The 27,616-nt window shown below is 42.0% G+C and overlaps 1 protein-coding gene across 1 annotated transcript in view; it reads right to left on the reverse strand.

Moving 5' to 3' along the window:
* Positions 1 to 12,443: 12,443 nt before the first annotated feature.
* Positions 12,444 to 27,616, reverse strand: part of cfap299 (cilia and flagella associated protein 299) — a 95,810-nt gene continuing 80,637 nt past the window's right edge. The window contains exons 6-8 of the mRNA XM_074669638.1: positions 24,538 to 24,666; positions 12,778 to 12,874; positions 12,444 to 12,683 (exon numbers count right to left, since the gene is read on the reverse strand). Of these exons, the coding sequence (XP_074525739.1) occupies positions 12,444 to 12,683; positions 12,778 to 12,874; positions 24,538 to 24,666 (466 nt within the window). The remainder of the gene's footprint in view (positions 12,684 to 12,777; positions 12,875 to 24,537; positions 24,667 to 27,616) is intronic.

Below are 27,616 nucleotides of genomic sequence, written 5' to 3' on the forward strand. Positions count from 1 at the left end.
AAATGATTAGAGCATTTCCCCGCCCTTGGACATCTGATGGCAATAATATTAGCATGCCATGTCCTCCATAGCATGCAGTCAACATACTGAACAGCTACAGCTGCGCAGAGCCATCACAAACAGGCAGAGTGGAGTCAGGTGGCGCACAATCACAGCAACAACCAGAAGTCCTCAACACAAATAAAAACTGAGAGATGGGTCAGATTCTGACATAAAGCTCAGGAATGAGCTGGATTTTATAATGTGAATGATGTTTTAAAAACAGAGGAGAGCTGTTACTGTCAAACAACTTCAGACAAAACATGTCAACAACTGTTTACTTGAGTAAAAGAACAGTTTTTAAAACTAAGTAGAGAGAAAAACTGAATTAAAGCAGTAAATCAAAAACAAAAGTGCCAAAAAATGCAGTTCCCTGTGTGTCCACTAGAGTCTGTCTCTAGCAGTGAGTCAGTCTCCATACAGCTCTATGTTAAAGGAAAATGCAGTACCCTGAGAGTCCACTAAATATCTTAACAGCTGATCAGGGGCCGTGGTCTCTTTGAGTGACAGCTGGAAGTCACCACCTGGATTTATGTCAGCTACTGTCTCTTTAAGAGCCGTTAAAGCATTCAGGAACACAGCATTTCAAAAGTGAAGATTCCGGAATTTTCCTGCAAAGTTTTAAAGAACAGAGCAGGATGTTTCCAATTGGTTTGTGCCAGTATATGATGCTCACCAATCAGTGATGTCACAGATTGAGGCCCCATTTGCATGACGTTTCATCTGCAAGCTAAAACTAAAACACAGTGAAAACACTGAAAGAAGTCTGCTTTGATCCGTTGCTAGGCGCTGCCCTAGCAGCTGCCTGTTGCAGCAGCTCTCTCGTCTTTGTCCGTTTCTTGTAATTTTTTCGTCTCTTTTTCGTAATCTTTGTATTTGGAGTGGATCATTACTTTGTATGGTTCATTGTCGGTCACGAACACCAAACTTTTTGTGGCTTCAGTGATATTTTTACTACTTTTCTCCTGTGTTTGTCTGGAGATCCTACATGTAACCATGGCTGCATTGTTTACATGCGAAATTAGCCGTTAGCAGCCTGTAGCATGTCAATGCTAACTGGAGTAGGGCTTGATGATTTCCCTTGAGCTGAGAAGGAGGAGGTGAGGACGACGTGCTGGTTCTCAGATGTGAGCTGGGAGGTGACGACGTGGACCTGTCCTTCCATCCATCGTTGTTGGGAACGTGGGATCTAGCTCCGGGGGATGGACGAGCTAGCTGTGCTAACCCAGCGGCATCGTGCTGTTCACGGACGAGCTGACGGAGCTGACATCGGACGCTGGCCCCACATTGGAGGAGCTTCGCCTGCTGTGAGCAGACAGGATCCAGGAGACAGAGACTGAACAGACTGCTGGGGAGGCTCAGTCCTGGACCCTGTGGAGGTGGAGACTGGCTGGGCTGGAGAGTGGTGGACGAGTGGTGGACAGGATGCCGTCATCTAATATCTTATGGACCTTTTTGCACTTTCTATATTCTTTCTTACTTTTGTTTTCTGAAATGCTGCTGTGACTCCTGAATTTCCCCTCGGGGATAAATAAAGTATTTTCTATTCTATTCTATTCTATTTACATGGAAACAATGGTGGACTGAAAATGCTGTAGTTAGAATGCCAGGCCTGTAGATGGTGCTATAACATTTAAACGCCCCCTAAAACTAAATTAAAGCAATAAATCAGATACAAAAGTGCTAAAAAATGCAGTTTCCTGAGTGGCCACTAGAGTTTTTCTCCAGCAGTTAGTCAGGGGCCAATTGCATGACAATGGTTTTAGGATGAAACGCTAAAGTTTGTTGTGTTGTGGCCTCTTGTTTACACGGAAATCGTGTTTTAGTGGACCTAAGATGCAAACTTTAGAGAACAGCCTCCATCGTAGTCACTGCTGTCGTGTGAACAGTAAGTTGACGTTTTCAGTGGAAACGCTGACGCTTAGTGCATGGGCATACTCACACACAGAAAGGCTGAGAGACTGAAAACGATGTAGTTAGCATGCCAGGTCGGTAGGTGGTGCTATAACTGTCTTGTCCAGAAGCAGCTTTTGGTAGATCTCCACTGAAGTAGACTTGAGCCGATCATCTGGTGTGTTGGTGAATGCTAAGAGCAGAAGTGGAGCAACAGATGCTCATTTTGTTAAAGACAGTCACAGATTCAGCAGATTGAGCAGCACAAGCTCAACACGGTAGATCACCACCATCCTAACAACGGGACTGTTGGACTGTTGGACTGTAGTGTGGCGTCAATGTTTCCACTGAAAACGCGGGCTTACTGTTCACACAGCAACAGAAAAATTCCACTCTGGCAAGGCTAAAACGCAACAATACCTTTGTGTGACCCTAAAACAGTTGTGATGTAAACAGCCCCTAAAACTAAATCAAAAACAATTAATTAGACACAACAGTGCTAAACAATGCAGTTCCCTGAGTGTCCTCTAGAGTCTGTCTCCAGCAGATCTTTTTCACTGCATTGTTGCATTTCTGGAATGAAACGTCATGTAAACAGGGCCTAAAGCAAAAAAATGAAAGGTGTCCTATTCAATCTCTACAGCTATTCTCCTCCAAACAATTTCTCTATAATCGTCATCTTTGTAGTTTTTATGTCTTTTGTCGTAAGGAACCAGGTGCGGGAATACAAACACAATCAAAGTTAAATGTTTTGGTATGTGACTCGTCAACAATTTTGATTGGTTGGATGTGTACCTGTCACAAGCGAAACTTTGGAAAAATCCACCTCTATCTAAAAAAAGCCGCAACTTTGCTCAGTGAAATAACGTTGCTGTGTGGGAGATTGCATTGAAAACCAGTAGGTTTGGAAAATAAATAACATGTGAAATATTTGCTCGAAAAATACACGTGTAAAGGGCTTAAGGGTTGAAGGACAGGGAGGATAAGGGGGCGTGGCTTCTTTAAGCAACAGCTTGAAGTTACCACCTGGCTTTATGTCAGCTACTGTCTCTTTAAGAGCCTTTAAAGCATTCAGGAACTCAGCATTCTGAAAGTTAAGATTCCGGAATGATTCCCCCAGAGTCAAAGAATAGAACAGGTTTCTGATTGGTTTGTGTCAGTGTATGATGCTCACCAATCAGTGATGTCACAGATTGAGTGTGTTTCACTTTTTCCCCAAACCTGATGATCTCAAAAATGTCAGACTCAAGGCTCCAGAATAAAAAAAAGTCTGACTCCTATTTGAGACGTGAACTTTGGCGATGCCTTTCTCTCCAGCGGGGCTTTAATCTGATTGGTTTAAGCGTTAAAATCAGCTGTACCCCCTCTACGTACGGCTCTTTACCTCATGTTGTTTAAACTGGGACTCAGTCGGCCTCAGACTAATAAAAACACGCTTCAGTTAAAACGCCAACAGCTTAAAAGGCCAATAAAAGAAATGATGAGGGACAGAAGCGTGTGCAGGAGGCTTCATGTAAAATCAGGAGTATTCACAGACTCATGATGTGTCAGATCAGAGCTCAGCGTGGTTTACAGGCGCCGTTTTCACAGAGGTTCAGCGTATTAAAAGGAGAGGGCGTGTTTCATGAGGGATCCTTCTGTGTGTGTTCGTTTTTTACTTACTGCACGTAAAGAGCAAAGCAGAGAGATCTTCAGGTGCCTTCAGGTGAAATCCAGCAGATCTGATCTCCTCCTCACCCTCGTCGTTGTTTGTCAGTCGTAGCAGCCCAAAGCAGACGCTGAAAAACACATTTGGAGGACAGAAGACAGAAACTGTGCTCAGCATCTCCACAAACACACTCACATGTTAGAAACCACACGGACAAATGGAGAAACCTGGAAACCAGATCCTCCATCTCTGGCTCCAGCAGATCCAGAACCAGCACATGCTGCCCGGATGAGGCCGACAGGGTTCAGCTCAGGGCAAACAAACAAACAGACGCAGCTGATGGAGTCTGATCAGGTATCTGAGACGTGTTAAAACAGCCTCAAGCTTTAATTTACCATCTTACTCTATGCTTTTTAATCTCCTTTTGTTCTTTCACTGTGGTTTCATCATGATTTTATTGTGAAGGAGAATCCAGGAAGTGTCTGCTCTTTAGCTGAGAGTTTCAAACATATGACTTCTTAATTTGTACAAATGAAAAAAAAACATCAAAGAAAATATTGACTCCAAATGTTAAAGCAATATGTTCAAAACTGCAGTTCCCTGAGTGTCCACTAGAGACTGTGTGCAGAAACAGCAGAAACCACAAACACACCCTTTCAAAAAGCTGATCTTTACAGCAGAAATAAACATGTTTACAGCCTGGTTCAAAAATGATTCCAGTCTGAACAGATCATTTCTCTACTAAAAGACAAAATTAAACCGATCAGTGTTGTCCATATAAGGGCGTGGCTGACTGACGGACAAGTGGGCACCCTGTAGTTGTTAGCGAGGAGGCTGAAGACCCGCCTCTTTACCTCATCCTAACTTGACTTGAGTTAGGATATTATTTCCAATCTGGCTTCTGCTGACTATAGGCTTCAAAACGCAACATCAGGAACAAATGAGTGATGTCACAGAGACAATTTCCCCCATTGATGGGACTTGAAAATATACAGGAATTGTCCTGAAAACAATCATGTAGGGGTTTTTCTTTTTCAGGGGCTGTTAGTGTCCTCCAAAAAAGCAATTTTTCTTCTTCTGTTTCTGCTTGTACATGTGCTGTCTTGTTTTTTTTTTTTGTCTCATAATAATATACCCAAGAAGATTTTTTTCAATGCCATAAATTTGTGAAATTTCAAAAATTTCACCCCCCCCCCAAAAAAAAGAAATTTCAAATTTTTGCAAAAAATTCAAAAACTTGCAAAATCTTGTAAAAATTCCAAAAATGTTCAAATTTTCATAAATTAATTAAAAAAATTTGCGTGATTTTCAAAAGATGTAAAAATAAGCTATTTTTTTGAACATGGAATTTAAATGATTAAAAAAATATTAAGAATTAAAAAAAAAATAAAAAATTATAAAAATAAAAAAAATCATTATTTTTCTTAATCAAAAAAGTCAGAAAAATTAAATTTCAATAATTTGCAAAAATCTTTAAAAAAAATTGAAAACTTTATTGCAAGATGTGACGTATACTTAGTTCAACAAAATGTTAACATGATTCTATTTAGTGTCAGTGTCTTTGATCATCAATACCCTCTGTAAGAAAAATAAATATTCTTTATTTCAATAATATTTTTAAATTTACAAGGAGCCACTGCAAAGGAGTCAAAGAGCTGCAGGAGGCTCCAGAGCTGCAGGTTGAAGACCCTTGATATAAAAATATTACTGCTCTGACGCAAATTATTACATTATTTCTAAATTGAAATCTAATTAAGTTACTTTTTATGGAGTAACATAAATGGTTTTATAGCAAAGTGTTGGTCTTAAACTTGAGATGTTAAATCGTGAGGTTTAGTGAGATGTGAAGCAGATCAGCTTCCCTTAAAGAGGCCTGTGTTTGACCCGCTTCTTAAGCTAGCTGATAATATCTATAGTTTCATTACTACAACCTTCTTTTCTGCAGTAACTCTGATTTTTTGTGTCTGTGTTGAAAAAAAAAAGTAAAATTATCACATCATAAAATTATCTCAATCAAATTTTAGAAGTGAGCTGACTCATATTCCGGCTGTGGGAAGACATGGAAGAATATATTTTAGATTTTTAGTCTTTTTTTGGGGATGGATAAAGGATGAGAAAAACATATACAGCTTCAGAAATGCCAGAAAACAACAGCTTCTTCTTCCTCCAAGCTGTCCTATGTGCAGGATGTTGCCCTGTTATCACATGGAAAAAGCCCCCCCCTCTCTGCTCTCCAGAAAACAAAAGTATAAAAAAAGCGTCCCTGTAATTTGTTAACTTATAGCCGGAGATAATGGCACTGATTCTTCCCATGTGTTTCATTAACAGACACAGAAATATAAAAAACGAGATCCAGGAGTGTTTAAAGACAGAGAGAGCGTCACCAAACGTCCTCCTCTCCTCCTGACGGGTCCCTGGAAGGGTCATTAGCAGTTTCCTCCTATTAGAGATATCAGAGTGAGTGACTAATGTGTGGATGATGGAGCACTTTGATGTCTGCTGCAGTCAGCCCTGCATCTGGGAACATGAGGAATGCTTTAAGCCCATTACCCATTCTTCCAGTCCAATTGGAGCTACCGCAGCCTGGGGGAGGACATAAAAGCAGCCCCCATCATCTTTCAAAGCTCTTACGCCTTTAATTTGTTTAGACAAACAGCCCCAAACATGCCAGGCCCAGCGACGGGACCAGCCCGGGGTCCCCGAGCAGGTTCCTGCCCCGAACTCTCACCGCTGCTCAGGGGAAGCTGGGAAGCAGAGCCGGATCTTTGTGCTCAGTGAGATTAAAGGAAGAGTCTGCAGATAAATCACTGAAAAACTGCAAAACAACAGCAAAACAACCCAGAGTTCCTCATGGAGTCTCATTTGGAAGGAATCCTCTAATGCCCCGCTCTGGTTTTTCCACGGCGTCCCCTGGGTCGCTCTGTTTGAAGCCATTTTCTCGCTGCAGCACCTCCACCCAGATGGCACGCATGATATGAGGGAACAGTTTGTAAATGATGGTGCGACTCACTCAAATTAGAGGCCTCCGCTGCCCCGCAATATGTGCCATATGTACCGACGTGTCTGCAGCAGCCTCTGGAGCTCACGGCCTCCTCGTGCCGTGGTCGCAGATGACGGCGTGGTCGCAGAGGTCCGGCTGGTGGTGGAGTCATATGCTAAGCTACACATGCTAATGTCCACCTGCTGCTTCTCAATATGTCTCTGACACTTTCCATCATTTATCTTTGATTCAAACTTCTGAAGTTTTCTTTTAACACATTCTGGGCCCATTCGTCCAGTCATCACAGAAACACGACCATTAGCCCTAACGTGTTGTTATAGAATGGACTGTTTAAATGTAGCATTAGCCGCAGCCAATTAACTAATTACACCATGAAAGTGAAGCAGGTGCAGATTATGTCATGTGTCGGGGAACTTCCTGGAAAACCCCAACCCAACAATTTAGAGTTGCGCATGCCTATAACACAGAAACAGCAATAAACCTGAAAAAAAAAAAAAAATCAGTGGAAGAAGCAAACGTTTTACTATAATACAGACGTGTGCCATACGTGTGAAATCAGCTGTTAGCAGCCTGTAGCATGTCAATGCTAACTGGTGCAAGGCCGGATGTTTCCCACAAAGTGAGCCAAGAAGTGACGACATGGACCTGTCCTTCCATCCATCGTTAATGGGAACGTAAGATCTATCTCCAATAACGATGGATGAGCTAGCTGTGCTAACCCAGCAACAGAGGGAATACCAGAAGGCAGAGTAGCATCATGCTATTCACAGACATGGCTAACAGAGCTAACAGCAGACACCAAGGCCACATTGGAAGAGCTCCACCTGCTGTGAGCAGACAGGATCCAGGAGACAGAGACTGAACAGACTGCTGAAGAAGCTCAGTCCTGGACCCTGTGGAGGTGGAGACTGGCTGACTGGACAATGATGGACAAGCTGTCAGCATCTATTTTCTTATGGAGCTTTTTACACTTTCTATACACTTTCTTACTTTGGTTTTCTTTATTGCTGCTGTGACTCCTCCTGAATTTCCCCTCATAGATAAATAAAGTATCGTCTATTCTATTGTATTCTATTCTATACCAGTAGGTGATACTCCAGGCAAAAAAAACAAAAAAAAAAACGATGTGGAGTAATTCCTCCTTTTCCAGTTGTTGGCGCAATGTTACTGTTGTTTGACACCAGGACAAATGTGCATCAGCTCCTTTTCCGACAACATGAATGAACCAGATAGAGTTAACAGTTAAATTGTTTTATTTTGGACTTCAGTTTATTTTGGAAAATACTAAAACTCTGACAGTTGTTGTTGTTTTTGTTTTTTTTGCACATTCATTCATTTAAAAAAAAAAGGTAAACTCAAAGAGAGTTGTTTGTGGTTCATTTTGGACTTAATGGCAGAGTCAAACTAGGGACACACCACTATGAAAAAAAACAATCTGAGATGTGTTGAGGTAGCTCAGAGAGAAAGAGCGGCGCAATTGTGAGAAAAGACGACCATGGAGAGGCTCAAAGGATGGAGCGTTCAAGAGGAACATGATTGAAAAAGCATGTTTTGTCTGTTTTTTGGCTCAAAAACAGGAAGGGTTTGAAAGATCGTTCATGAGGCTCTGAAAATGGCCAGCAGGTAATGAGTGAATATCAGCCTGATACGGATATTGATACTGATATATCGTACATCCCTACGTGGTGGTATCGGTCAGAAGCGAATTAATGCACAGGCTCAGAGGCTGCAGCCTGGGGGCCCTACATGTGCAGGGGCCCTGGGCTCCAGGGGCTTGATTTGTATCCTAAAGGATTCCTGCCTGATTCTCTCTCAGGTCTTCAAAACAAAAAGAAACATTTATCAGTATCTATTCAATTTAATTCTAATTTATCAATTATTTTTTAATCAAAGAAAAAAACTAGTGCTGTCAGGCGATTAAAAAAAAATTAATCTAATTAATTACAGGATTTGTAATTAATTAATCGAATGAATCGCATTTTAATTTCATATCTGCTTAAGGTCCCAAAATAAAGAATTTGAATTCCAGGACATTAAAATTACATTAAAAGACATTAAAAACATTTAAAATAAGGTGGGAATAGAATATTCAATATTTTTCATATTTTTTCAATATATTCAATACTTTTATGTTGACTGAGTTTACTGCCAATTTACTGCATACAAAAATAAATATTTACACCGTTATAGAATAGAATAGAAAACACATTATTTATCCCAGAGGGGAAATTCAGGAGGAGCCACAGCAGCAATCAAGAAAACCAAAGTAAGAAAGTGTATAGAAAGTGTAAAAAGCTCCATGAGAAAATAGATGCTGACAGCTTGTCCATCATTGTCCAGTCAGCCAGCCTCCACCTCCACAGGGTCCAGGACTGAGCTTCTTCAGCAGTCTGTTCAGTCTCTGTCTCCTGGATCCTGTCTGCTCACAGCAGGTGAAGCTCTTCACATGTGGCCTTGGTGTCTGCTGTTAGCTCTGTTAGCCATGTCTGTGAATAGCATGATGCTACTCTGCCCTCTGGTATTCCCTCTGTTGCTGGGTTAGCACAGCTAGCTCGTCCATCTTATTGGAGATAGATCTTACGTTCCCAATAACGATGGATGGAAGGACAGGTCCATGTCGTCACTTCATGGTTCCCTTTGTGGGAAACATCCGGTCTAGCACCAGTTAGCATTGACATGCTACAGGCTGCTAACAGCTGATTTCACACGTATGGTTACATGTAGGATCTCCAGACAAACACAGGAGCAAAAATAGTAAAAATATCACTGCAGATGCAAAAAGTTTGGTGGCACATTTCTTGTTTTGATTTTCAGATATCTGCTCAGAGCCAGGATTCCATTACACGTCTGGTTTGAGGAAAACATTAGAAACGCTTTAAAGCCTCAAATTTGAAGCTGACTCTCTGGAGGATTGTAAATATGGACACCAGCTTCCACATCATGAAGAATCCAATCCAAAAATATCTGTAAAAGCCGAGGGAGCAGCTGTAGATAAAGTCTGTTAGCGATTAAACCAGAGCCCACAGACATCCATCGCTGTAACACCGGGCACATTAAGGGGGCGGACGGGGACGACAGTGACTGTAATCGTTCATTCCCCAACATGTTCTGTGTTACTTTGAATGTCCAAAGTGACGCGGCCCCTCCGCTGAGATGTGAAGCCGCCGGCAGCTGGGAGCATTTATTTAAAGCTAAGTGTGTCAAAGTTTGTAGTGGGAGTGGATCCACAGCCGGCCATTACGCTCAATTTACACTTTTACCTCAAGCACACGTGTGGGTGTCCTAATAAGTGAGGACGTCCTCCTTCAGGTTCAAAAGAGCGTCGGTAAAAATAGAGCAATAAAAGATGACGTCACGCTTCAGGGGAGAGGCGATAAGAGTTAAAGAGTTTGACTAAATGTTTGTGAACACTTGTCAGACGAGGAATAAAAAACTCATCCACCCTCAGCTCGGCGTTTTGGCGCACACAGATTGAGCGGTCATGGTACGACAAAGACTGGAAAACAAACAAACCACCCAAACGGAGTGGATGTGAGTCTGGGAGCTTCTGCTCTGCTCCGCTCCGTGCCGAGCCAGTCTGGGCTGAAGTGAGCAGATCTGGGCTCTCGGCGCTCTGGGCGCTCTGGGATCAGGGGCGGTTTGCTGTGTCTGGCTTCCTGTGCCTCCTCTTGTGTTTTTAATAGACGGCCTGGTCGGGGCGGTGCTCGACCGCAGCTAGAACTCTCCGCGCTGCCATTTTGGCTCCTGGCCTCAAAAACGCAGAATCCACAGCTCTGTCTGCAATTTGAAAATAGTTCAGGCCCAGCAGCTCCCCCCCTCCTCCCCCCAGCAGAGAGGGAGAAAAAACAGCGTCTGTCAGTCGTTATTCTTCCCGGGGCCCCGGCGTTCTCTGAGGGTGGAGGAAGCACCTGTCCCGACCCCCTGATCCTCCATTCTTTGTGCAGGTGGAAAGCAAATATTTCTCCCTCCCCCTGCTCTCTGTGTCTCTGACAGGGTGAAATCCTCTGTGTCATAAAAACCTGACTTTAAAGCAGTAAACAACTTAAACATGCACCTTGTTTCCTTTCCTACCTCGCCTCCTTCAGAGCATGCTGTCTAAACCTCCTGGGTAAAGTTTGGCATTGAAACTGTTGAGCATGCTCAGAACAACCTGGGAAGTTTGAACAACAACTCAGAGATAAAGATGTGAGAAAATCAAATCCTCGTTGTATTATCTAAGGTTTGAGGAAGCTAAGAGGGTGAGACTTCAGTTGGACTGACACATGCAAAGGTAGTTTAAAAATCTAGTCTAGTTGAAGCAATAAAAAACTGCCTGTAAACACAGCGTGTCGATATGGAGTAATGTTAAAATACTGCTGCTGAGGAGGCTTAAAGCTAACAACAAGTTAGCTTACAAATGTATTTCATCAAAGTGTATTAAAACATGTAATATATCTTAGCATAACATGACATAATGTATCTTAGTGGTATCATATTGCAATGTGTCACAAAGTATTATAACATAGTATTCTGGTAATTAATGTACTGTATGGTCGTACCAAATTATTTTGTATCCTGTTTTACTGTAATGTGATTTTCTTGTGAATCATCAGAAATTGTCATAATGCATCCTGTTGTGTTGTGTTGTAACGTTTCCAAAAGGATAATGGATCATGCTGTGTTGACGTTATGTATCATAATACATCGAAAGTAATGTATCGTATATCTTTCGTATTGGAATGTACTGCATATACTGCATGTGCAGCATGTTTTAGCTTTTAGACAGTGTTAAAGTCTTAAGCTCGAGCCCAAGCCACTAGCCAGTGTTTAAGCCTTTAGCTCGTTTTTTAGCCTTGAGCTAGTTTTTTAGCCATTAGCCAGTATTTTAGCCTTTAGCTTATGTTTTGTCCTTTGGCTTGTGTTTTAGCATTTATCTAGTTTTTTAGCCTTGAGCTTATGTTTTTAGCCATTAGCTTATGTTTTAGCCTTCAGCCAGTTTTTTAGCCTTTGGTCAGTGTTTTGTCCTTTAGCTTTTCAATCAATCAATCAGAATTTATTTATATAGGACTTTTCATACAAATAAAATGTAGCACAAAGTGCTTTACAAACAGACAAATGAATTAAATGAAGGAATTATAACCCAAGCTTGTTTGAGGCTTTAGCTTGTGTTTTGTCCTTGACCTTTTGTTTTAGCCTTTAGCTCATGTTTTAGCCCGTAGGTCATCTTTTAGCCTTTAGCCCTTGTTTAAGCACTTAGCTTGTGTTTTGTCCTTTAGCTTTGGTTTTAGCTTTTAGCTAGTGTTTAAGCCTTTGGCCAGTATTTTAACCTTTAACTCAACTTTTTTTCCTTTAGCCCTTGTTTTAGCCTGTAGTTTGTGTTTTGGCCTTAAGCCAGTGTTTAAGCTTTGAGCCTGTGTTTTTTTCTTCAGGTCTTGTTTTTGCCCTCAGCTTATGTTTGAGCCTTTACCTAGTGTTTTAGCCTTTGGCCAGTATTTCAACCTTTAACTCATGTTTTAACCTTTAGCTCAGTTTTATTAGCCTCTACCTCATGTGTTAGCCTTTAGCTTGCACTCTATCTCTCCTGTTTCTCTTTCTTCTGCTCTTCTGTCCTTTTTCTGTCTGACAGTTAGGCTCCAGTGTCCACCATCACTACAAAATTAATCACAGAAATCGTTTTCAGCAGAGAAAAACACAGATCTCTCTTTACTCTGCTAAACTTCATCAGCTGGCGTGGTGTTGTCATGGAGACTTAAACGTGCTGTAAATCAGTCTGGTCCTGCTCGACCTGATAGGGAAGCTAAGAAGTAGCATTTGATTGATTGAGACTGTTGATGATGAGAGAACGGAGAATCTGAGTCTGATCAGAGGGTTTGGGTTCCTGGTTTAGGGATCTAGAGGACTCCTTTTGCCTTGTAGGGACGTTTTTACAGCCGTGAACAGGTGATCTGACCTCATTAGCAGGACCATTTGTCTCCCTGAGGCTGGAAAACAAAACAGGACGTCAACAACAGCAACGCTCAGCAGAGGGTCCACTTTCAGGAGCTCTTTGTCCCTGTTGTTCCTAAAGAGCAGGTTGCTAGGGTCGTCATAAATCAACTCGAAGCTTGGACGGGACGTGGACACCTGCGTGGGGAGAGATGTTTCAGGGTTTAATGTGATTGGTTGGTCAGTTTTTCTGATTTCTCTTCTTAAGGAGGAAAAAGGAGGATAGGGTTACGGGTTTCATGTGTTTTGTTGGATCCAACTCAGAGCTCAGACCCCTCAGCTCTCTGCGTTTCTGGATCTCTTCCTTCACACACTCACAGCAGGAAACTCTGCACCAACACACGAGCCCCACACCGAGGTCGTGACTCCGCTTGTTTCACGGTGGAAGGAAAAGTTCACGGATTAAAGAGCGTCTCACAGTCGGTGTTATCATATCCATATCCGACAGCAGGTTATAAAAGAAGAAAGGAAGGAGACCTGCCGAGCAGAGGAGCAGACGAGCTGTTGTTAGAAAGAGGAGAGTCTGTTTCTCATTTGACGGAGAGGGCGCTGCGTGGTTGGCCGGGCAGGAATAAAAGTAAAGCTGTGACTAATAAGCGATGGAAACCAAAGAGAGGTTTAAATTCTTAAATAAACGAGCGAGTAATTTACAGCATCCGACGGGATCCTGATCCACGACGAGGTCTGAGCACAGAGGGCGGCGTGTATCTCTGTCGGGGGCTAAAGCTGCAGAAAGTTGTAAATTTGGAGCCGTAGCGTTCTGGAGAGGAGCCAGAAAACTGCAGGTCGTATCTCACCTGCTCACCTGGAGCTGATACACGACCAGCAGCAGGTATACAGAGTTACACATCGTGGTGAGATGGTCTCCTCTCATTTGCATCCAGGCCGTAAAAACATTTTCTTCACCAGCCGTATAAAACCTCCCCCGTGTGGCCTTTCCAAGAACCACAACCCCCCAGCAGGCGGTTTGAGGAAACGTAAACACATATCTGTGCAGAATGGTCCGCTCTTAAAGGGCTAGGTGCTCCCCGTGACTTTACTGCTGCTCTTCTGGCAGCGTGCTCTCCTGGATTGGTCGCCTGTCATGATCCCAAAGACACTTATTCAGGATGAGGGGAAGGATTGAGCTTTACGACGGCTCGGACGCCAAGAGCGCGCCGAGGCCCAGATTCAGCACCTGGGAGGAAACGTTAGAGGGAACTTAGCGTCAACAAAGGATGATAAAAAGTTTCTTTTGAAGGGATTTTTCCTGATTTGATCACGTTTTCTGCAGATTCAGAGAAATATTTTGCAAAAAATAATTGTCAAGTATTGTATAAAAATTTTGAAGGTTTTAGCTACAGTGCGGAAAATGAGTATTGAACGCATCAACTTTTTTATCATCACATTTATTTCCAAAGATGCAATTCAAACAAAATTTCTCCCAGACATTTGTATTAACTCAAATAATCCACACATGAAAAGAAATCACAACGTTCAGGTCCATAAATAATGATTATGGTGAATTAAGTACGATAACACAGGAAAAAAGTATTGAACACACCATGGAAAGGCTGAATACTTTGGACAGGAAATGCACCATACCACCTGAAATCTGTCAGTAATTATTACTTGAACTTCCAATTAGTGCAAACCAACATCAGCTGGGCTAGAGCAAATTGATGATCCTATAAAAAAGGTGTTTTTTTCACCAAGCAGGTAAATACCACACACCTCATGATGGGTAAAGGCAAAGAGCTCTCTGAAGACATTCACAACCTGATTGTTGCTCAGCATCAAAATGGAACTGGTTACAGACTTATATCAAAGCACCTGAATATTCCAGTCAGCACCGTTGGGGCCATTATTCACAAGTGGAAGAAGCACCACCTTACCATCAACAGGCCACGCACAGGAGCTCCTTGAAGATTTCTGACCAGGGAGTCAGAAAGAGAGTCAGAAGAGGACTCAACCAGCCAAGGACCACCCTGAAAGTGCTCCAGAAAGACTTGGAGGCAGCAGGTACAATTGTTACAGAGAAAACAACAGGCAATGCACTCCACCACCATGGCCTCTATGGACGCTCAGCCAGCAAGACTCCATTCCTCAAGAAAAGGCATGTTGAAGCTGGTTTAAAGTTTGCTAAACAGCATCTTGACAAGCCTGTAGAATACTGGGAGAATGTTGTCTGGTCAGATGAGACCAAAACTGAACTTTTGGGCTGTCATACTACAGACCATGTTTGGAGGAGAAATGGCTCTGCACATCAGCCAAAAAACACTACACCAACAGTGAAGTTTGGAGGTGAAGCATCATGGCATGGGGTTGTTTCTCATCTCATGGTGTTGGCAAACTTCATATAACTGACGGAGCAATGAATGGAGCCATGTAATTCTTGATCTGAATCTGCTGCCATCCACCAGGATGATGAAGATGAGACGTGGCTGGACCTTCCAGCAGGACAACCATCCAAAGCACACGGCAAAGTTGACTCTCAAATGGTTTCAGAAAAAGAAAATCAATCTGTTAGAACGGCCTAGTCAATCACCTGACTTCAATCCAACTGAACATTTGTGGAAAGAAGTAAAGAAAAGGGTTCACCAGAGGGCACCAAAGAATATTCCAGATTTAAAGACAATCTGTGCAGAGGAATGGGCCAAAATCACACCTGAGCAGTGTGGGCCATTAGTTCACACATACAAGAAGCTTCTGGAAGCTGTCATTGCAAACAAAGGCTTCTCCACTAAGTATTAGATGAGTCTCAGTTAGCGTGTTCAATACTTTTTTCCTGTGTTATCGTACTTAATTCACCATAATCATTATTTATGGACCTGAACGTTGTGATTTCTTTTCATGTGTGGATTATTTGAGTTAATACCAATGTCTGGTAGAAATTTGGTTTGAATTGCAGCTTTGGAAATAAATGTGATGTGAAAAAAGTTGACGCATTCAATACTTATTTATCCCACTGTATATCTGTGCAGTATTGTTAGTAGTATGTTGACAGTATTTCCAGTGAGAATAACAAGCAGTCCCAACATCAAGAACTGGACGCTGGGACACAATCAAGTGGTCAAGTGTTGAATGTTTTGGTATGGGAAATGTTAACGAGTGTTTTGATTGGTCGAATGTATACTTGTCGCAAGTAAGACTTTGGAAAAATTAACCTTGGTCCGAATAAATAAAAGCCATGATTTCGCCCAGCGAGATAACGTTGCTTGTGTGAAAGCTTGCATTGAAAAGCAAGCAGTAGGTTTGAAAAAAATAAATAATGTGCAAAACGCGTCTGGTGTGCAATGGGCTTTGGACTCGTGACCTAGGACTTGGGACTTCCAAATAAGACTTGTGAGCATCTCCTCCGGACACGCTCAGTCCTCTGCTGTGATTCACATGAAGCTCAGAAACTTTCCCTCTTTGTGTTTTTCAGTCCAACACTCTGCTGAACTCCAGCACATGCTCAGTGTTTCTCTTTAATGATATATCACACACACACTTACACACACACTCAGGGAGTCCAGCTCCTCTGAGCCCCATCATGACTCTGTTGACACTAGCTGGAAACGAGCGCCTGGAGATGACAATGGAGGCCGGCGCTGTAACCACGGAAAGAGCACGTGTCCAGCAGCCGTGCTCCGGCGCTCGGGGGACCAGGAGCCATCGCTCATTGTTTCCAGCGAGTCCAGGTTCTCACACTTTTACTGCTGCATGTGTCTGGGTGTGGTGCCATCCAGCTGCTGCAGCCAGCGCGCAGCTCCACCGTATCCACGGCGACGCTTCATATGGGACGGCGAGGGAGGAGGGTCCTATAAACACGTCCAAGAAACGTATGCACCGAACTCTCCGCAGCGTTTCTAGTCTTTTTTTTTTAAGCCTCGTCAGTTTGTTTCATGTTCAGGGCTAAAATATCTCACATCTGCCCGTTCCTCTGCTAAAGTCAGCGGCTCACCGCCGAATAAAAGTGGTCAGCCAGAAAAATGTTAATTGCTGCATGGCATCCTGGGACATAAATAGTCACTGCGACACTGTCAGACCTGGTTTACAAAGAGGAAGAACGCGAACGCCAAACTCAGGTTTTAGGGGGAAGTTTGATTCCTGCAGACGTCTCCTCTCAACCTGCTCCTCTCAGCCGAGCTGCAGACTCAGAAAAACACAAACTGTCTGATCGAAGCTTATAATTTTATGCATCAGTGTGTTTCCCCACAGCTACGACTGCTCGGAGGAATCCAGGTCATGTCCCTGCAGCAGGAGACGGGTCACACATATCTGAAGCATCAGACGGAGTTCAGGGTCCACAATCATCCCTGAATTTAATTTTCCTGTCCAATATGCAACAATATCTGAAGAATTGTTTGTAAATCTGCTGAAGGTACCTGTCCCAAATCACTTTAGGGTTAAAACCTCCCAGTTTCTTTTGACAGAGACACACCAGTCGCTGATACTGATGTTAAAATTTACCAACACCTGAATTATTCAGCGCGACTTCCTGAGATTTGATGTTTCTAATTTAGTTCAGTTGACAGCCCCCCTCCATTTAGCTCCTGTGAGGAAACTTTAGTTTGTGTTAAATGTGGCGCCCCCTGTGGACGAAGCAGTAGCTCTTATTCCTACTTCACCCTGTACATGTGCAAACTAAGTTTTCTAACAATAAAAAGACCTCATCCTGCATTGTTTGAACTTGAAATGCATCAGTCTTAGCACGCCGATAGTAAAGTTACACACACTACAAATAAAAAAACAACATTTCTCCACATTCAGCTCTAAAACATCACTTTTTATGCAGATTTCGAGGAATATTTGTGAAATCCGTCTGTTGCTAGGCGCCGCCCTGTTAGTTGTTGGTTTTGTCTTCAGTGATATTTTTACGACTTTTGCTCCTGTGTTTGTCTGGAGATCCTACATGTAACCATGACTGCATTGTTTACATGTGAAATCAGCTGTTAGCAGCCTGTAGCATGCCAATGCTAACTGGTGCGATGCCGGATGTTTCCCACAAGCTGAGGAGAAGGAGGTGAGGACGACGTGCTGGTTCTCAGGTGTGAGCTTAGAAGTGACGACATGGACCTGTTCATCCATCCATCGTTATTGGGAACGTAAGATCTATCTCCAATAAGATGGACGAGCTAGCTGTGCTAACCCAGCAACAGAGGGAATACCAGAAGGCAGAGTAGCATCGTTGGGCTTCCTTTGGCACCAGCACTGCTCAGCAGGAGGTCTCAGGTGTTCTCACAGGTTCATCCCAGACTGAGTCCATCAACCGGGTCCAAACACATCATCACTGGGAACAAACAGTCCAATCAGATGTTACCCTGAGGACGCAGCCAGTGAAGTGTGTGTGACTCTGTGTGTGTGTGTGTGTGTGCCATGTGTGGGGATCAACACACACGGCGGGGAGCGTTCCAGCTCAGCGGCAAATATTTATCAAGTTGGCGAAGTCTGCTGGCGTACGTTATCCCACCAACAGAGCCCCCTTCTCGACACAATGCTGGATCGACGCGGCCGCAGCACCTCCAGAGCTGGAACACTTTCTCTTTTGTATTAAAACTTAATAAAACGGGACAGCAGAGCAAATATTTTTACAGCGGAGAATGAAGCCAGACACACAGGTGCTCCGCAGAGCGCCAGGCGAGCAGCGAGGAGCAAGGAGGAGGCGGTTTGGGTTTGGCTTCAGAGGAGGCATGCGCCGTGATCCGGCCCAGCAGATCCTTCAGGTTCGGTCTGTGTGTGTGAGGAGCAACACACGCAAACACACACACGATCTCCAGCAGCCAGCGTTTCTAAAAATAGTCTGAATAAGAGAAATGTTGAGTTTCTTTCTGCAGAGAACTCTGAGCCCTGATGAACACCCTGAAACACTTCACACACACTCACACACTCACACACTCACACACACACTCACACAGGGAAAGAATCAATTAGGAGCAGCCGACTGTCAGATGTTGGCCAGCTTCTTAAAGTCTTTCCTGAACCCGGGGAGAGGAGGGGAGAGGAGGAGAGGAGAGGAGAGGAGGGGAGAGGAAGGGAGGGAGCGCATAAACAGATGGTCACTTTGCTGGGGAACATTAAATAGACATCAGAGATGCTGTAGGCACATGTGGAGTGGCAGGAAGCTGGCTGCACGGAGCGGCAGATCTGTGGGATAATTAGACCGGGGTCGGGACTCAGCCTGTGCGTGTTCATGTGTGTGTTCATGTGTGTGTTCATGTGTGTGTTCATGTGTGTGTTCATGTGTGTGTTCATGTGTGTGTGCTCGCAGTAAAAAGTGATGAAGATTAGCTTTTAAATGCATGAAATTCAAAGTGTAAAGTCAGCAGCATCAGCGGTTAGATGGATTTACTCACAGGCTCTGCCTGGAAGAAACCGGAACTGGAGCAGACCGGTTCACATGTGGACCTAAGAGTTACTTTTTCTATAAGTGGAAAGGGTTTAACTCTAAATTAATCCAAAATTGTAGTCCAATGCTTTAAAATATGACGTCTTTATAAGTTTATCTCAACAAAACTTCAAGTAAAGTTTGTTAATGAACATTCAGAGCAAATGTTTTTTTCTTTTAACAGGTATTGATGAGTGAAAACACTGAGGCTGAATAAAATCATGTGTTGACATTTTGTCAAACTATAAATTCATCACTGCTTACAATAAAGTTTCATAATTTTCAGGAAATTTTTGTATTTTTTTCTGATTTTTTTTGCAAATTTTTGATTTTTTAAAACATCCCTTTTGGAAAATGAAAAAAAATAAAAAAAATAAATTAATTCTACTTTTTGAAAAATTAAATTCATTTTTTTTTTATTAAGTTTTTTTTTTTGAAATTGAAATAAATTTTTGAAATAACATTGTTTAAAATTGTTTTGAAAATGTATGAAGTTTCTGCACATTTTATACATTTAAAAAAAAAAATTGCAAAACTCTTGAAATGTCAACGTTTTGAAAAATGTCACAACTATTTAAAATTTTATCAATTTACAAATTTTTTAAGTTTACATTACACACCTTCCATTTTTATTTTAAATTGTTTGCAAATTTATTAAAAATAAAAAAACTTAGACATAACATGTACAATTTTATAAATACAAAAAATTCTCATTTCAACATTATTTACTAGATTTTCACTAGAATTTTTTTAAAACACTGTCTGTATTGTGAATATAAAGCAGATTTTGTGGCTCCTGAAGGACTTTAATCCAGGTGAACTGAGGCAAAACGGCTCCTATGAAAGTAAAGGTTGCAGACCCCTGATTTAGAGCATTTTGACAGCCAGAGTCTGCGCAGTAGAGACCTTGAGTGGAGCAGGGTGATTTAAATAATAATTATTTTTTTCTTTGGAGAGTCTAATCACTTCTTGACTCTACCTCCTGACAGATTTTACAATCTCTGAAAAAAAACACAAGAACATCAGCTGTCAATCATCGATAAACGTGACGTAAAACCGCAATTTTAACCTCTTATAACTACTGAAAACAAAACTTTTTAGGAAAAAGAGGACTTGGATACAAGACAGCCAAAGGATTTCTTCAAATCACCACAACAATCAGACGTGAGAAACATTTCTACCAGGTATATTAATTTTTTAAAGTTTGACCACAGCCCATCTGGAATGACTGGAGAGATGGATTTTTTGACCTATACTGCAGCCAATCTCCCAGTATTCTACAGGCTTGTCAAGATGCTGTTTAGCAAACTTTAAACCAGCTTCAACATGCCTTTTCTTGAGGAACGGAGTCTTGCTGGCTGAGCGTCCATAGAGGCCATGGTGGTGGAGTGCATTGCCTATTGTTTTCTCTGTAACAGTTATACCTGCTGCCTCCAAGTCTTTCTGGAGCACTTTCAGGGTGGTCCTTGGCTAGTTGAGTCCTCTTCTGACTATCTTTCTGACTCCCTGGTCAGAAATCTTCAAGGAGCTCCTGTGCGTGGCCTGTTGATGGTAAGGTGGTGCTTCTTCCACTTGTGAATAATGGCCCCAACGGTGCTGACTGGAATATTCAGGTGCTTTGATATAAGTCTGTAACCAGTTCCATTCTGATGCTGAGCAACAATCAGGTTGTGAATGTCTTCAGAGAGCTCTTTGCCTTTACCCATCATGAGGTGTGTGGTATTTAACTGCTTGGTGAAAAAAACACCTTTTTTATAGGACCATCAATTTGCTCTAGCCCAGCTGATGTTGGTTTGCACTAATTGGAAGTTCAAGTAATAATTACTGACAGATTTCAGGTGGTATGGTGCATTTCCTTGCCAAAGTATACAGCCTTTCCATGGTGCAGCTTTGGAAATAAATGTGATGAGAAAAAAGTTGACACGTTCAATACTTATTTTCCCCACAGTATCTGATAAAGGAATAATCCATCTACTTTATCTAGCTTCAAATCAACCACCAATCAAATGTAATATACTAATTGTAGCTTTGATGCTACGCTGGGCTCTCGAGGGTTAAGTATGTAAAGCTGTTTTGAACTTGAAGTGAAATAAACTGAGATAAAATCGAAATAAATCAGTGTTTTTAATTATTTTTTAAATTATTTTGAACAGGAATGATGGCCGTGTTTTCAGAGGTGTGTTGCCTGTTTCCAGCTCTGTCTGTGTGCTTGCTGCTGCAGCTTCTGTTGTAATATATATGTGTGTGTGTGTGTGTGTGTGTGTGTGTGTGTGTGTGTGTGTGTGTGTGTGTGTGTGTTATAAACAGCGTCTAACATGTAAACGCAGTTCAGATGCAGCGGGGAAAAGCTGTGCTTGATTTACTTTAAGCAGGTTTCCCAGGAGGTCAGAGGCTTACAGCATGTGCTTTTACAAATGATGTTTATACGACCCACCCACCCAGAGAGCCGGCTAAAACAAATCCAGACCCGCGTTACCCTGATCCCCTGCTCCTCGCTGCTCCTCACTGCTCCTCGCTGCTCCTGCTGAGCATCCAGATCAATGCTGCGCTACGCTGCTACACGATCCTCCATCTGCTCCTCCCTGGTCCCAGCGTTGGGAAGATTACTTTGAAAAAGTAACTATTATAGTTTCTTGTTACGTTTTCCTCTTTTTTTAAAAAAAAAACCTTTGCTAAAGAAGTCCGTTTTTGAGCAGGTTTTTCTCTGGGACATAATGTTCATGTCAGTTTTTGTCTTTCCCATCTCTGACGTTGAAGCGGCGTCTGTTTACTTCCATTCTGAAAATGCCAGTTTTAACCCCACAGACCACTCAGCACTCGCTCAGATTAAATCTGCAGCTCCTGTCCTGTGTCTGGCTCCACTCCTGATTTGTAATTTCTTCAGATTAACCCCTTATTTTCAATCTGCTCCTGTCATCTCTGATATTTTTTCAAGTCAAAACAAGTCGATGGCTTGTCTGAGAGATGTTTTAGAGTAAAAGTTGGTGACTGTTTCTCTTCTTGTGCCGCCCTAATCTGTGGAGTTCCTCAAGGTTCTGTTCTTGGTCCCATCCTCTTCTCCCTCAGCATATTCTACCATCTGTACGCAGACGACACTCAGCTTTACCTGCCAAAAAAGAAAAATGATGGCAGCTCTCTGAAACGTCTCCTGGACTGTCTGAAAGACGTTGAAGACTGGATGGCCCTGAGTTTTTTTAATTTCATCGACGATAAAACCAAACTGATCATTTTTGGCCCAAGTGGACAGGGCCCTAGCCAGGATTTTGGAATAGGAGAGGTCCATGATGGGGGTGGGCAAAGTGCACGCCACAGAATTTTTTTTATTTTAAATTTTATTTTCTCTTTTTTTTTAGGCTAAAAGTCACACAAGATGTTTATTGTTTAAATATCTTTTAATGATGTGAAATCAGCATTTTCCAAATAACTAATTAGTAAATTATTAATTAAAATTAATATGAGCTGAAAACAAAGCACGCGTCACGTGACTCAATGTCCTCGAGTAGTCACGTCATTGTGACGCGTGCTCGGCCAGCTGATGAGCCAGGTTCTCAACCAAAAAGAAAAAAAAAAAAAAAACGAAGGGCGTCACAGGACGCATTTGCGGGTACGAGCATCAGCTGATCAAACAGCTGTTCACTGCAACACGCACACAGGCACAAACAGAACACAAAGCCCACGGATGTTTACCACAGTTTACTATTTACCAGCATGTTTCACTGAGAGGTTTCAAGTTTTTATGAGTTAATGTTTAAAAAAACTAATGTTTTATTAGTATTCAGTCGGGCATATTTGGCGAAAAAAAATATAAAAAAATTGGTGAGGTCCAGACCTCGCTGACCTTATACCTGGCTACAGCAGAGTGGAGCCCAGGAAGCCCGTCTTAGGGACCTGGACCTTCTTTAAAGCCCACAGTTTTAAATCTTGGTGTAAAGGTTGACAGTGATTTTAAACTGGATCAACAAATTCAGATGTTAGATCCAGTTTTTATCAACTCAGATTTTTATCCAAGGTTAAATCAGTTTTATCTTTTAAAGACTTTGAGTGGGTAATTCATGCTTTTATTTCAACATGGTTGGATTACTGTAAGGCTTGATACGCTGGTGTAAATCAGGCTTCCCTTGCACAATTACAGTTAGTCCAAAATTCAGCTGCTCGACTTTTAACAGGAGCACAAAAGCATGACCACATCACCCGATCCTTCCCATTCATTTTAAATTTTACATCTCTGACCTTTTAAATTGTCTACACTCCCTCGTGGTCCCAAAAATGTGACCGAGCCTTTTCGGTGGTGGCTCCAAGCAGCCGCAAGAAATTAAAAAACTGCCTACCCTACCGACTTTTAAATCCTAAAAACTCATTTTTTCTCTTTGGCTTTTAACTCAGCATGAAAGTTGTGTGATCCGCGTCCTTTTATATCTTTTTTGGGGGTCTTAACCCTTTGGTTAATGAATTGTTTCTATGTGTTATTTTAATTCATTTTATTTGTTTTATTGATTTTCTTATTTGTTTTTTACTGTGCAGCACTTTGGTAGAATTTTTTTGTATTTAAAATGTGCTACATAAAGAAAGTGGAGTGGATCGGATTGGATTGAAAACTTTAAAAACATCCCTCCTTTCCCTGAAGTTGATTTAAATAAATAAATAAATAAATAAATAAATAAATAAATAAATAAATAAATAAAGTAAAAAAAAATAAAAAAATAAAAAATATTAATTAAAAAAATTAATAAAAAATAAAAAAGATTTCAAAAATATTCTATTTTTTCTTTAAAAAATGATAAAAATAAAAAATAATGAAATAAAAACTTAAAAGAAATTGAAATAATAATAAAAAAGAAATAAAATAAAAAATAAAAAGAGGGATTTGTTTAAAATAACCTGCATCTTACTCTGTAGTTCATCTCAGCTGATGAGTGCAGCTTTGACAAACCCAAGATGAAAAGAAGTTTGCGGTTAACAAAATAAATCTCAGGTGAAAAAGTTTTGCTGGTGATTTAAAAACTTGTGTTGCAGATCAAAACTTCTCTGTTGATTTTTTTCCTGATAAATCTCAATCTAGCGCTCCAACTTCGGTTGTTTTTAAACAAAGTGAAAAACAAAAAAGCATCCACTGTTTCTTTATCTTTGAGTTTTGGATGGACTTAAAAAAGTTTGGGACTTTTCTAAAAACTTTAAGCTTCTAAAACTAGACTCCTTCATTTGGGATCAGAGTTTGCAAACAAATCCGACTTTGCTGTAACAATATCTACCACCAATCATTTTTACTCCCTTGTTCGTTTGACAGTCCTGCTCCTAAATCTTTTATTTGTTTGCAGTGCGAACACTTAGACCTGACGTTTGTGCCAAAAGAGTGAAAGTTGATTCTGGAGGAGACAAAAACGTCCCCAGGGTTTTCAGACTGGAGAGACGTCGAATGTTTGATTTTCCTCTGAATCTCAGCTCCTGGCTCGCTGCTGAAACCCTGCTCCTTTCCTCCCTCCTGGACTCGCAGCAGCCTGCGTCCGTGAACCTATCCACCCCTCCTCGCTGGAGGTGGGAGGCGGAGGCCGAGCTGGCGCTGGTGTCGCTGCTCTGTGTGCTTTGTGGCCGAGGAGGAGGAGGAGGGACAGGATTCAGAGTCCTGCGGTGGGAGGTTTAGTGCACTGAGTGGGCAGCAGCTCCAGCATCTGCTCCCTCTTAGCGGCAACCACACTGGGTGTTATTGTTCCCGACAGAGAAGGAGAAGGGGGGGCTGGGGGAGGACGACATGGAGCAGGGGGGAGGCGGCAGGAGCTGGAACGGCAGGTTAGAAAAGTTGGAAGTTAAGATGTGTAAATACGGCGGGAGGAAAAAGAGGCAGAGTGAGGTCAAAGGTCGGGGGTGGGTGGGGGGAGACCTGAGGAGGGGAGGGGGCTCATAAAAGCATCATTAGGGAGTCGCTGCAGCTCCAGGCGTGCTCGTCTGATGACTCACAGCTCAGAGAGGAGGACGGGTCGAGCTCAGGGTGAGGAGAAGGAGCACAGCAGAGACCCAACTCTGTTCACACGGTTTAATCCAAAAAGTGTTCAGAATAACGGCGTTAAAAGTGATATTAATAATAATTTTAAACGAATAAAATGTTTGAAAAAGCGTCAGACACACGAGTAATGATGAGTACAATCATGTTGACAGGTCTTTAACAAAGAGCTGATGCTGACGTCAACTTTTCAGCTACAAATCTCATGTAGCTACCTGTGTGTGTCTGTGTAACCTCAGTCAAAGAGGATCTCATGTAGCGTCTTTGGATCAAACCAACTCCAGGGAGAGGGGGGATGCTTTTCCAGGAAAAAATGATCAGAGATGACAGGACCAGACTTATAAATAAAGGGTTAATCTGAAGAAATTACAAGTCGGGAGTGGAGCCAGAGACAGGGTTAAAAAGCAGAGAATCCACATTAAAGGTCCCATATCCTGCGCCTTTTCTGCAGTTTAATCTGGATCATTGATGTCTTCATTAAATGGTAGAAACATGTTTTGGTCCAAAAAGCCAATAAATCAAGCACAGCAGCATTGTTTCCAGGCTCTCATAGCCCCTCTGTTCAGAACGCTCTGATTTAGTGGGCGTGGCCTTCATATGTAAATGAGCCACCGCTGATACCGCCCCGCTCTTCCACGTCACTGAGAGCGGCGCCACGAGCTCCGAGTGCACAATGTTTAGAAAACAGCGAAGCTCGTTTACCGTAACATTACAGGCTAAAACAACAGGCTAACAGCAGCTAAAGTTAGCATCCTGAAGCTAACACAGAGACAGGGGGGACACTGAGGAAAAGCTCTTCCATCTGCTCCACTGCACACAGCATTTAAAATACTCACATTTCCAGGGTCCCAGGTTTGTTGGAGGCTGGTTGGTAATGCGCCTGGATTCAGGACCAGTCTATTGGCTAGCCCTCTGTTGGACTGTCCAAAGTTGGAAAAGCAGTCGGCCGTGAAGTGACTAGCACACACATGCTCAGTTTTACTGAGTGTAGCTGGAACATTTCCTGATAAATGAACTCTAGACACTTAGTCTGTCTTCTTCTGAGATGGGAAGCTTGAGCATGGAGCTATGTGGCGGTTTACAGCCAAAAACAGAGCAGTGATGGCTCTTCAACTTCTCTCCAGCAGTGGGGAGGGGAGTGGGTGGAGAGATTTCGGGGGTATCTGCTGAGGTGGACCAATCAGGTCAGACTTGCTCCTGATTGGTCAAAAAAGGGAATCGCTGACGTCAGCAAACCCCGGAAATTCCAAACAGCTGGTTTTAGGTCAGGATTTTACATTCACAAGCTCTACTAAGAACAGGTTTGGTCATTAAATATCACATTTATGGGCTGGGAGGAAAGACAAAGACCCACAAATTTCACTAAAAGACTCAATGAAGTGATTTTTGCATAATATGGGACCTTTAACAACATTGTCAGGATGGGAGTAAATAGACACCACCACCACGTCAGAGATGGTAAAACAAAATCAGACATGAACATTACGTCCTGGAGAAAATACTGCTCAAAAACTGACTTGTTCAGCAAAATTGAAGGCTACTAAATCAGTTACTTTCTTGGGAAAGTAAGAGTAACTGTAACTTATTACTTGTTTTAAAGTAATTTGCCCAACGCGGTGCACAAATCAATCAGAAACCTTGTTTTTAACCTCTTAAGACCAACAAAAATGAAACTTTTCAGAAAAAAGAGGAGTTGGAAACAAGGCAGCCAGATAATATCTTCAAATCACCACACCAATCAGACGTGAGAAACATTTCTACCAGGTGTTTTAATTTTTTAAAGTTTGACCACAGCCCATCTGGAATGACTGGGGAGATGTTTTTTTTTACCTATACTGCAGCCAGCCACCAAAACATAGTTTGTTTCTGGATATGATTTAAAGCCATGGTTAGCATCAACTGGAAACTTGGAGTGATAGAAGAAAGATACCACAGTACAAAAAAAAAAACAAAAAACAAGAAACAAAAAAAAGCAGTTCCTGAAGTGTCCACTAGAGGCCGTCTGGGAGATAGGTAAATAAACCTGGCAGTCATCAGCATAAAAAAGTCCAAATCGGACTTTACGTCCTCCATAAAAAGTGGAGCACATGATGCCACTGTGTCCGGTTTATGATGCCCAGGATAAGTCGGCCTCTCGTTCAGGATAAAGTCAAATAAAAAATGACATCACCCACCTGCACATCAAGAGGCAAATTACAAGAAATCAGCAAATCCAACGTAAGGCCGTGAGACTGCGTGAGTCTGTTAACATCATCATCATCTGATAACCATCCATCAATTCTTTAAAGTCTTCAGCCGTCAGCGACAAACAAAGGGTTTGTTGTGAGATTCTTTGGATGAAGGAGTTAAAAACCAGGTGGAATGCTGAGATACGACCGAGGAATGTTTTTTTTTAAGCATTTATACGATCTGATAGTCACCAGGGACGATTCAACAATTAATCAAAAAGTCAACGCTCCTTCTGTCTCCAACCAAGACTCAGGTTTCTCCCTCTGATGTTTAAACCTTTTCAACAGTTCTGGGGTTCATTGTCTTTGTTCAGCTTTGTACGCGACTCTTTCTGGTTGATTGATGATTTTTTTTCTTCCTTATGAAAAATGAGCGGCAACCTTTACTTTGTTTTATCAGAGGCATTTTTCCTCAGCTCACCTGGATTAAAGTCATTCAGGAGTCACAATATCTACTTTATCTTCACAATAAAGACAAAAAAGTGTAAACAATTCTAAA

This window comes from Halichoeres trimaculatus, unplaced genomic scaffold (assembly GCF_033239565.1).
Source record: "Halichoeres trimaculatus isolate MK-OKI-2021-1 unplaced genomic scaffold, fHalTri1.1 fHalTri1_scaffold_5, whole genome shotgun sequence".
NCBI classification, from domain to species: domain Eukaryota; kingdom Metazoa; phylum Chordata; class Actinopteri; order Labriformes; family Labridae; genus Halichoeres; species Halichoeres trimaculatus.